At 40.7% G+C, this 12,484-nt stretch overlaps 1 protein-coding gene across 1 annotated transcript; it reads left to right on the forward strand.

Moving 5' to 3' along the window:
* Positions 1-152: 152 nt before the first annotated feature.
* Positions 153-4,908, forward strand: LOC113035456 (uncharacterized protein K02A2.6-like). Its single transcript, XM_026191038.1, has one exon. The coding sequence runs from the start codon at positions 497-499 to the stop codon at positions 4,547-4,549; it is 4,053 nt and encodes a 1,350-aa protein (XP_026046823.1). The 5' UTR covers positions 153-496; the 3' UTR covers positions 4,550-4,908.
* The last annotated feature ends 7,576 nt before the right edge of the window (positions 4,909-12,484 follow it).

Below are 12,484 nucleotides of genomic sequence, written 5' to 3' on the forward strand. Positions count from 1 at the left end.
TCTTTAAGGGTATGGGGGAGGCAGCATCACAGCATGCCTTTCTTTAACAGGAATACCACGACAAGGACATCCTGAGCTGTTTTAATTCCTGGAAACTATAAATTAAGTCCCAAAGCTGAAGCAGAACAACAAACAGGCAAATATGACTGTAATAGAGTGAATTGTTGCCCCCCAGTGGTAAAATACAGAAGTGCCTGTTACAGGGCTAGTTCTTGGTTGACCAATATATAACAACAAAAAAGGGTAGTTTTCTGCACCGCTAAGAAACAACAAGTTAGTGTGTGATGTCCTGCTGTTCAATAAAGGCACCTATCCACGTCCTTCTGTCCTGATCCTTTTAAGAGCCTAATCCAGAATATCACAACTGGCGACGAGGATTCTAAAGATTTCCACAGCGTGACAGAGGCTGTAGGAGGGTTGTGTTCACATGTAAAGAAAAAGACAAATCAAGACGTTTTCTTCACGGCTGCAGCGGAACAGCTTTTGGTGAGCTAACATGGCGATGCATGTGGGTCGTGTTGAAGAGTATAATGAATCGAAGGAAGATTTTGAGTCATATTTGGAGCGGTTGGAGCAATGGATGTTGGCAAATGATGTTTCCGATGAGAAGAAAGTGTGCACGTTTCTCTCTGTGATCGGAGCAGATACATACAGGCTGCTAAAGAATCTTGTGTCTCCGAGGGTACCGAGTACCATGGGATATGCAGCGCTGACTGGGGCGTTAAGTGCGCATTATAAGCCGACTCCAGTGGTGATAGCTGAGCGTTTTCGTTTTCAGAAACGTAACCAGAAAGAAGGGGAGGCAGTTTCTGACTATGTTGTCGCCCTGAGGCAGTTGTCAGCCACATGTGATTTTGGACAATATTTGGATGAGGCCCTGAGGGATCGTTTTGTTAGTGGGCTGCGTTCTGATGCTGTGCAGCGCAAGCTACTATCGGAAAAGGATCTTACATTTCCACGTGCATGTGAGATTGCCGTATCCATGGAACTCGCTTCGAAAAATACGATGGAGTTCTCAGGACGCCAGGACCCTCACCACGTAAATGCCTTGACAAATGCTCCAAATTTTTTCAACAAAGGATGGAAAGGACAGAACAGGCAAGAGGGCAATAACAAGCCAAAGAACTGGAAGGGACCTAAAAAAGACACAGGAATGAAGCAACCATGTTATCGTTGTGGTGGAAAGCATTCAGCACGTGAGTGCAAATTTAGGAGCGAAAAGTGTCATGTTTGTGCAAAAATAGGACACATTGCACGTGCTTGCAGGAATAAAAAATTCAGTCAGCAAACTCAGTATTTGGAAACTGAGGATGAATGCTCAAGTAGGAATGATGAAGCTGAACTTTTTGGAGTTTATTCAATGTACTCCATCACCTCCAGTGAGAAGGGATACACAGTGGATGTTGTGCTTGGGAGCAAGAACACCACCATGCTGCTGGATACAGGATCAGCAGTGTCGGTAGTATCAGACAAGTATTATCAGATGCATCTCACTCATTTCCCTATAAAACCAGCCAGTGGGCTAAAGCTCAAGTCCTACTCAGGCCAACACATTGCTGTGCGTGGATATATTATGTTACCAGTACAGTATGGGACTCAAAACATCACCCTACCACTGATCGTTGTTCAGGGAGACAGACCAGCTCTGATTGGACGAAACTGGTTAAAGAAACTACAGCTGAACTGGAAACAGATTTTCACAGTACACAAAGTACTGGTGCAGAAAGAAGCAAAGCCAGGAGTACTAGAAGTGATTCAGCGCCATCAGGCAGTGTTTTCGGATGACCAAGGCTGCATAAAGGGATTTAAAGCTAGAATCCACACTAAACCAAACACCACACCAATTTTCTGTAAAGCTCGCCCAGTTCCTTATGCACTAAAAGAAGCTGTGGAAAAGGAGCTGGACAGATTGGAAAAGGTGAAGGTTATTTCAAAGGTTGAGAAAAGTGAGTGGGCATCCCCTATTGTTACTGTGCCAAAGGCAGACAAAACAATTAGGATATGTGGTGACTACAAAGTCAGTGTCAACCAGTGTGTTGAAGAGGAAAGATATCCACTTCCAAATACTGAAGATTTGTTTGCCACTTTAGCTGGAGGAACATCCTTCAGTAAACTTGACCTTTCTCATGCCTATCAGCAGCTACAGTTAGATGAAGAATCAGAGAAGTATCTGGTCATCAACACACACAAAGGTCTCTATAAGTACAATCGCCTCAGCTATGGTGTTTCCAGTGCTCCGGCTCTTTTCCAGTCTGTGATGGATCAAATCCTTCAGGGGATGGAGCATGTCACCTGCTTTTTGGATGACATCCTCATCACTGCTTCATCTGAAAGGGATCATTTGAAGAGGTTGGAGGAAGTACTCACACGTCTGGAGAAGCATGGTGTCAGAGTGAAGCTTTCCAAGTGCCACTTTCTTCAGAGCAGTGTGGAGTACCTGGGACATCGTATTGACAGGGATGGTCTGCATCCTTTAGAGGAAAAGGTAGCAGCCATAGCAAATGCACCAGAACCAACAAACGTCACTGAACTGAAGTCCTTTCTTGGTCTTCTAAATTACTACAGTCGATTTTTGGAAAATCCATCCACCATTCTTCAGCCTTTGCATAACCTGTTGAGAAAAGATGCTAAATGGATTTGGACCATGGAATGTGCAAAAGCATTCAGGGATGCAAAAAGTCTACTGCTGCAGAACAAAGTGTTGGTGCACTACAGCACAAATCTGCCATTGAAGTTAGCCTGCGATGCATCACCTTATGGATTGGGCGCAGTCATCTCTCATGTCATGGAAAATGGAGAGGAAAGGCCTGTGGCTTTCGCATCAAGAACATTAACTGAAGCTGAGCGAAAGTATGCCCAGATAGAAAAAGAGGCCCTTGCCATAATTTTTGGAGTAAAGAAATTCCATAAATATCTGTATGGAAGGAAATTCACCCTCATAACAGATCATAAGCCACTGCTGGCTATACTAGGGCCAAAGTCAGCTGTCCCAACACTTGCTGCACTAAGAATGCAACGCTGGGCTCTTATTCTAATGGCATACAATTATGACATTGAATATAGAAGATCAGCTGAACATGCTAATGCAGATGCATTGTCACGTCTACCTCGGAATACGCCAGACAACATTGCCGCTGAGGGAAGTATCTTCTATTTCTCACATGTGGAAGAGCTACCAATAGTAGCTAAAGACATTGAGAGAGCAACCATGAAGGATCCAATCCTCAGCAAGGTCTGGAGCTACACCATGAATGGGTGGCCAAGTTATATGCAAGACGAATCACTTAAGCCTTACTTTACACGCAGACACGAGCTGTCAGCAGAACAAGGATGTGTTCTTTGGGGACAACGGGTCATCATTCCACCGGTTTACCAACAGAAAGTGCTGGAAGACCTGCATCATGAACATCCAGGTATCTGTCGTATGAAAGCACTCGCTCGCAGTTACCTGTGGTGGCCAGGCTGTGATGGTGATATACAAGAACTGGTTCAAAGCTGCTCAGTCTGTCAGGCTGTACAGAAGTCACCACCCGTTGCACCGCTCCATCCGTGGAAGTGGCCTGAGAGAGTTTGGCAACGGATTCACATTGATTTCGCTGAAAAAGGCAAGCAGTACTTTTTAGTTGTCATTGACAGTCATTCAAAATGGTTGGAAGTGTTCCCTATGCCATCCATTACCTCACACAACACCATTGAGGTTTTGAGAGGGTTGTTTGCTTCATATGGACTTCCAGAAGAGCTTGTTTCAGACAATGGACCTCAACTTGTGTCAAAGGAATTCAATCAGTTTCTGGAGTTAAATGGGATCAGACACACAGCTGTTCCTGCCTATCATCCTGCATCAAACGGGGCAGCAGAGAGGTCAGTACAAATCCTGAAACGATCCCTGATGAAAAATGTGCTGGAAGCAGATGGTAAGGCCACATTGCCACTCAGTCATCGTTTGGCAAACTTCCTTATCATGTATCGCAGTACACCGCACACTGTAACGGGTCGTACACCAGCAGAGTTGTTCCTGAAACGTCAGATCCGGACTCGCTTCAGCCTGCTGAAACCTGAACTAAGCAGACACATTGAACAGAAACAGTCTGAGCAGAAGCGACACCATGATTACAAAACCCAACCTGTTCGTGTTTTTTCGGAGGGAGACGCTGTGCGTATCCGAAACTTCAGGGGGGGGGAAACAAAATGGACTCAGGGAACAGTTCTGAAGAAAATGGGAAGTGTTACTTACCTGATACAAGAGGGACAGAGAACACGCACAATACATGTGGATCACCTGTTACCATGGAGACAGACTGTGGAGAAACCCCCAGTTATATTTTCACCGGTTTCAGAGGGACGGCCAGAAGTGATTATGGACAGTGTTGTTCCAGAGATACCACCAAGTCCACCTGGGATTTTAACATCACACTCCTTACCTCCTGAACCACCTAAACAGACAACCGATGAACCACCAGTATCCAACCCAGAAACCACCCAAAGCCCATCTGTGGAACGCAGATACCCAGAGAGACGCAGAGTTCCCCCAAAGAGACTGAATCTTTGAAAATGTAGAGTTATGTTTTAGTTATTTACTGCCAGTTATTTTAGAAGTGAAGAGTTAATAATGGAAGTAATGGCTACATTTGTTCATTGTTCATAAGGGCCACAGAATATTTCTTTTTGGTGGGGGCAGTGAAATACATTCGTTAAAAGGTTGCTTACTTCAATTACAAATCTAAAAGGGGAGGAATGTAATAGAGTGAATTGTTGCCCCCCAGTGGTAAAATACAGAAGTGCCTGTTACAGGGCTAGTTCTTGGTTGACCAATATATAACAACAAAAAAGGGTAGTTTTCTGCACCGCTAAGAAACAACAAGTTAGTGTGTGATGTCCTGCTGTTCAATAAAGGCACCTATCCACGTCCTTCTGTCCTGATCCTTTTAAGAGCCTAATCCAGAATATCACAATGACCTTTACTGGTTGAAAACTATTTTAATAATAATAATGGATTGCATTTATATAGCGCTTTTCGAGACCCTCAAAGCACTTTACAATTCCACTATTTATTCACTCTCACATTCACACACTGGTGAAGGCAAGCTACAGTTGTAGCCACAGCTGCCCTTGGGCAGACTGACAGAAGCGAGGCTGCCATATCGCGCCATCGGCCCCTATGGCCAACACCAGTAGGTGAAGTGTCTTCCCCAAGGACACAACGACCGAGACTGTCCGAGCTGGGGCTCGAACCGGCAACCTTCTGATTACAAGACGAACTGCCAACTCTTGAGCCACGATCGAGAGTTTTAGCAACTATTTTATATTTATTAACTGTTTTATACCCTTCAGTTAATGTATGAAAGGTCCACTGTATATATACAGGAAAAAATTACCCATGTCCAAATGCAGATACAGTTTATTTACAGAATTGTGCAAGTTTGTTCTACACACAGTAATAGTATCTTTACAATTACACAACTTCTGCATTGCATAAACATTTGCTCTCAATCTTAAATATACAGGAAGATATTTTTGTCTTCATTCATTCATCTCCAAGTTGTCCTGAGCTACAGAGTGCACATACTGCAATATTCAGCACCATGAAATCTGCCTGTAATTACTGGGATACCATCTTTTTTTTATAAAGAGGTGATTGTTAAGTGGCAAATACCCTATGCTTGTATTTAGGTTGAGCACTTGAGTAAATGTAGATTAGATTAGATTAGATAGAACTTTATTAATCCCTCGGGTGGGTTCCTCTGGGAAATTCGATTTCCAAAAAAGCACAGCACCGACAGAAGTTACAGAGTTAACTTCAGTAACTGCATTTTAATAGGATTATATTTGGATGAATCTTAGTTTGTAATTTTATAAAACTTGCATTTCTAGTAGTACTCAACTTGGGGTGTAAAATGCAGGTAAAGGTGGACTGAAGTATTTCCATGTTCACATACAGTTATGTAAAAAAGATCACAGGAGTCCCATGAGAAGCAAAGTACACCCTCTGATTTGGTAGCTTGTAGAACCATGTTATTGTAGCAATAACTGGAAACAATCTTCTTTACAACTTTATCAGTCTCTCACATCATTGTGGAGGAGTTTTGACTCACTCTTTTTTACAAGTCTGTGGTTATTCATTTATGCATAGCTCTCTTAAGGTCCTTCCACAGCATTTCAGTTAAGCTGAGGTCTGGCCTGGGTCATCAGAACACCTTAATTCTTTTCTTTTTGAGCCATTCTGCTGTAGATTTCCTGTTGTGTGTGGGACGTCCAAGCTTAAGCTGTCGAACAGATGGTCTCACATTTGACTCAATAATAGTTTGAAATACAGAGAAGTTCATTGTCGACTGCCCGGATACTGCAGCTGCAAAAGCAAGCCTGCAAGCTTGGATCATCACCCCTTCATCACCATGGTTTGCATTTTCCATGAAGTATTGGATATTCTGTGTTTGGGTGTTTGCATTAAGGCAGATTTCTTGACTTTGTCCTTTGTATCCAAAGTACATTGTTCAGATGCAATTGTGCAGACTTAAGCTGTGCTGCCTTTATAGAGAGAAGAGGTTTTCTCCTGGCTATCCTTCCAACAAGCCATACACATTTGCTCTTTTTCTAATTGTCCTGTCCTGATCTTTAGCATTCAATATGCTCACTGAGGCCTGTAGAGTCTAAGATGTAACTCTTGGGTTTTAATTCCTGTGGAAGCCGACAGGTGTTTGCAGTGTTGCAAAAGACTGCATAGAGTCCTTTGCAAACTTTCTTTTTCACATGACTGTCAATATAAATTTTCAGAGCTACAAATATAATTAGACTCTTAATTTGTGGAAAGTTTTGAGGCAATAATTCAAATTCAAATTTTATTTGTCACGTACGCAGTCATACACAGTACGATATGTAGTGAAATGCTTGGACAACTGCTCGTGACCTAAAGAAAACAAAAAAGGAAAAGGCTATGAATAAGAAAGGAAATAAATATGAAAAATTAAAAAGGGTAAATTTAACTAGGAAGGAATAAAATATAAATTAAGGTTAAAAATGAAATAACTGTACAACACAAATTAGAATGAAGGGTAAATTTAACTGGGAAGAATAAGATAAAGATAAATATATAAATTAAAGTTGAAAATAAAATAACTGTACAACAAAATACACAATACACAATATAGAACTATATAAGAATGTATGAAGAAATCTAAATATAAATAAATATATACACAATAACAGCAGCTGTACAAGTATTAACCGGAAATGAAGAATATAGTGACCAGTGTTGTGCAAAACCAAAGTCCAGAAAGTCCAGTGTGTGTGTAAGAACCATATGTGTGGGTCAGTACTGTGTGGTGGTGTGATTGAGAGACCGTATCGCCTGCGGGAAGAAGCAATAAAGGTAAAGTGGGAGATCCTTGCAATAATAATGTTAAGAATGTATTTTTAATACATTAAAAAAATACATTAAGGAGAAAAAAATTGATCAAAACAGCAATGTTTTTTTGTTTTGTTTTTTTATCTTGGAGAACTTGCCACAATTTTTCAGTGGACGTATCAGGTGATCATAATTTGACTTCTCAGAGTTTGTGGGTCCATGATACAAGTTTCAGGACTTTCCATTCTTCTTGTGTCTAAGCACTGTTCTTTATGCATCTGTCTGTTTCAGGCATAAATTTGATTCCTCTTGATATTGTTGCTAGAATGCTAAGTTTTAAAACCTACTAAGGAAAATTCTAAAACTTCTGTACAGTTTAACACACACACACACACACACACACACACACACACACACACACACACACACACACACACACACACACACACAGACACACACACTTATCTAACAGAAGTCAGTGATTATGTCATCTAACACACACACACACACACACACACACACACACACACACACACACACACACAGAGACACAGAGACACACACACTTATCTAACAGAAGTCAGTGATTATGTCATCTAACACACACACACACACACACACACACACACACACACACACACACACACACACTCGTTTTTATATCTTAGTGAGGACATCAAATTGACATAATGCTTTCCCTACCCACTTACCCTAACCATCAAAAATGATGGACATTTAGTCCCCACGAGGAAATGTTGGTCCCCACAAGCATAGCAACATTCCAATTTTTGGTCCTCACAAAGATATCTAAACATGGTACACACACGTCACTTTGCCCTGTTTGGCTGTGTGCTAGGTTGATTTCTATTCATATTTATCTGGCCTATCAGCTTTGCACAGAGGAAACGGTAAAAAGGTCTGTGACCCTGGAGAACAGCCAGACTTTTCCTGTCTTTGTTCCAAATTGTCTGTCATCATACTTCAGTCATCATCACGTGAAATCACAGTGAGAATTTTACAGAAGACGAAAGAGGAAGGAAAAAAATAAACTTAGTTCTATTTCTTCAAAACCCATTAGTCTCTGTTAATCACGAGGCAGCTTCCTTTTTTCCACGCATCTTAAGTCTTAAGTCAACTCTGAGCACTTACAAATCACTGAAACTAAATTAAATGAATTTGTATCAGCAGGCTTTCCTCTTCACAACAGCAGGTTTTTTTTTCTGTGAGCGAGTAAATGGAAACAAACCGTCTTCTGTGGACTGAGACAGAAAGGCCATCCAACATCGCACCCTAGGCCTGGTGTGACCCTGCATTTTTATGTGAGCATAGTATTCAAAATTCAGCTGTTTTCAGCTTTGTTGAAATGATAATGACAGAAATGGGGCGATCGTGCCTCAAAGAGTTGTCAGTTTGTCTTGTAACCGGAAGGTTGCCGGTTCGAGCCCCTGCTCAGACAGTCTGGGTTGTTGTGTCCTTGGGCAAGACACTTCACCTGCCGCCTACTGGTGTTGGCCAGAGGGGCCGATAGCGCGATATGGCAGACTCGCTTCTGTCAGTCTGCCCAGGGCAGCTGTGGCTACAACTGTGGCTTGCCTCCACCAGTATGTTCTTTGAGGGCCCCAAAAAGCGCTATATAAATGCAATCCATTATTTTTATTAAATGGCCGAGGGGCTCTGGTCACTGATCACAGAACAGTGATTCCCTCTATGCAGTTGCTTCAATCAGTACAAGGCTCATGCAGACTAACATTGTTTGCTATCTTGGCACAAAGAACAATCTTGTCTGTCATGTAGAATAAAATGATCAGTGTTTGACATATTACTGGTCATGACATCCTACAATCTAGAAAGAATGATGACTATTAGAGAATTACAAGCCAGGGAACAGCGCTGTTAGTGGGTGAGCAGACAGATGAGGAAATAAAATGATTCCAAATCTAAACCGAAGTTTGAGTTTCAAAATCACAAAGGAGAATTTCAACAAAGCCACGAGGAAGATGACACACCAGGGGGTTACTGGAAGCAGTGGCAAGAGCAAGAGTAAGCACTTAGAAGACAAGCAAAACATGGAGGTAAGAGAACTGAGGACTGAGACAGGATTCAGCTGGGAGACATGACATGCTGAATGAATTATCATAGATTTAGGTAGTTTTAGACAGACAGCGGATGGAGTTATGATTTCTTCAATTACATAGGGGCTGTAAAGAGATGTCATTGATGACAACCAAACATGTTGATCTAAATGAAAACAGGTGTCCCCCATCAATCTGCCAGTTTCTTATGTCGTTCAGCTGTCTCAAGAAACACACCCTTGGCCTCGTCCCATGCTTTCCTGAGCTGTTAACAGAGGGGGATAGGTGAGGTGGGAACAACCCAGTGCACTACAGCTTTTATTTGTTTCGAGCTCTGTCTTCATCTGCCCACTCGCAAGGAGGTAGCCCAGAAAAGAACCTGATATTTCTTTGCATTAACTTCCTCACATTTTTCTGGTGATCAACTGGGTCTTTAGTAACTTTAAGTTATACATATCAGCTTCCACCTATCTTTACACCAGCTTTCTTCTCATTGGTTACCCCTGACAAACAAACATTTGATCGTCAGGTGGGTGGGGCTACTGTGTTCACAGGCAGAGCTGTGTTTTTAAATTTTTTAAAACCTCAAATAGAAGAAAATTAGAAACCCAGAAGATGTGTGAGGTCACGCTTATATATTTTATATATTTATTTACTTATTTTTAGGTTGTGACTTCTAGGACTCTGTGATAATGTGATTCTCTGCAGGTGTGCTCATGTGCTAGACAGTAAAGTCTAAAAAAGTAAAGTAAACCTTGGAGACAGGCTGCTAGGGATTATTATACTCTACCTACATTAAACCACCTTTCTTTGAACAATGTTTCCTTAGGCTAAAGATAATAAAAGAAGAGTTAATCCTTGTGAACACTAAAGCTCATTCCACCAGAGTATTGTCGTCCACTCCAGTGTTGCTATCTTTGAACAGCCTGTTATGTGTTCTGTGAGGTGTCAACTGATAGCTCTATAAGCGCTGTTGCACTACCAGTTGTCATTCCTCCTAAGCGAGTGCTTTTTCATATTTCAGTGGTGTAAAATTAGTCTAGAAATGTTTACAAAAGCATATGGTATGATCCATGAACATAAACTAAGATTTACAAATCTGCACAATGATTTGCGTGTTTTGACTTCTCACAAATGCATTTGCCAACCCACACACAAATACACAGCAACCTGAACACAGGTAAAATTATTTTGCAAATGCATAAATAGAAATTGTTACGGATTCAAATATTGGGGATGGATACAAGAGGAAAAACCACAATAACAACACTGGTCCGGCCGGGTTGAGTCAAACGATGATTTTAATAGTCACACGCGTGGGAGATGGACACTGTATGCAGACAGCCTCAGATCTCAAAATGGTGGAGCATTGATAAAACTCTTATAGCCTCTGGTGCCTCCACCTTATCATAAAAGCCTAAACATTCACATGCTTTCTCTCACACAGTGCCTAAGCTACGACCTTGGCTCCCCGTTTATCTGCTCCTGCTGAGATGGGGCAGAAAACTCCAGTATGTTCCGTTCTCTTCTAATCAGACAAATAAGGCGATGATTTTCTGCAAACAGTATTTCTTATAACATCATAAAACAATATCATTCATCCACAATAAATCATCAGTCTAATGTAATGCAAATCAGTTTAACAAATGCAATAGTTATCAGCTTCTTCTACTTCAGGAGAATACTGCAAACTAAAACTACATAATAATTCACAACCTTTAATTAGGGGTATAACATGGCATAAAATAATATTATAATCTAACAAAATCTATGAATGCATTAAGTTTAACTTCACAAGTCACATAATTTAAAAATTCAGTTATTTCAAGCAGCTTCCCGTGAATTTCAAATGTGTATATATATATATATATATGCATGCTAGCCTTTTGAAAATAATTTGCACAAATCGCCTACCTTTTGAGATTTTGGATTGGATCAAGGGTAATGAAACGTGCCCGACATTCAGCGAGTGTTAAGCAGTGTAGGCAGAGACAAGCAGCCAAAGAGAATGACATTTGCCTGATAAATGTCTTTTTCACCTTTCAACAAAGAGAGTGGCAGTGAATGAAATGGATTAGTGGAGTGAAAGTGGGCGTAAAATGCAGCAGCCAACCAGGTTTAACTTAATTTTACAAAATAAGAAGCTTGCAAATCTTTACTAGTTCAGTTTAACGGGAGTCCTGATCTCCAGAAATGATTTCGTTTAGTTAACTTTTTCTGTTACAATTAAAGAGGCAGTAAAGAGAAAAATGCTGTGAAGCAGAAGAGGAGCAAGATGATGTAATACATCTAAAATGCCAGAAGAGGGAAGCCAAGCTCACCTTAACTGCCAAGAAAACTTGATGGTTTTTCCACTTTGTTTGTGTTTTAACTTCAAGTGGAATTATTCAGAATTATTATTTAATGATTATATTATATTTCGTTATTATTAAATAATAATTTAAATAAACATTTCGTCACTCCCACTGAAAACACAGATGTCCAGATAAACAACATCAACTTTTTGGAGTTTGTTTCTATGTACAAATAATTCATTTCTTCTTACAGTAGTGAGTCAGGAAACACTCAATGGTTAGATTTCTGTGAAAATCCTGTCAATCAATCATGTCAATATTTGACCGGGACTGCTAGGCTCCATCTCTCCATCAGAGTTTCAGAGAACTGGGGAGTGTTTGAAGTTCACAAAGTTGTTTTAGTCTCATTGGCTTTGGCACATTTCTCATAACCTTGTTTGAAGTTCTCAGCTCTAACATATGTTTTCCGCAACAGATCATACATGCAGCATGTGCCAATATGAAGTCTTTGTCAATGAACAGGTCTAAATAATTGCCACCAAAATAAAGGTTAATATAACACTGTTTAAAAGAATGACGGTGAACACTAGAAGTGTGTATCATTGTTGTCCTACATTTTTATTTTTTTGGTAATACACTATATGTGATCTCATTTGGTCACAGATTTTTATCACACTAACAATTAAATGTACTTCCTTGCAGTGTAACTAAAGAAGAACTGGCATATATGTTGCTGCACTTTTATGCATCTTCATATTGCAGCACACCTCTTCTCC

Source organism: Astatotilapia calliptera, chromosome 13 (assembly GCF_900246225.1).
Source record: "Astatotilapia calliptera chromosome 13, fAstCal1.2, whole genome shotgun sequence".
NCBI lineage: Eukaryota > Metazoa > Chordata > Actinopteri > Cichliformes > Cichlidae > Astatotilapia > Astatotilapia calliptera.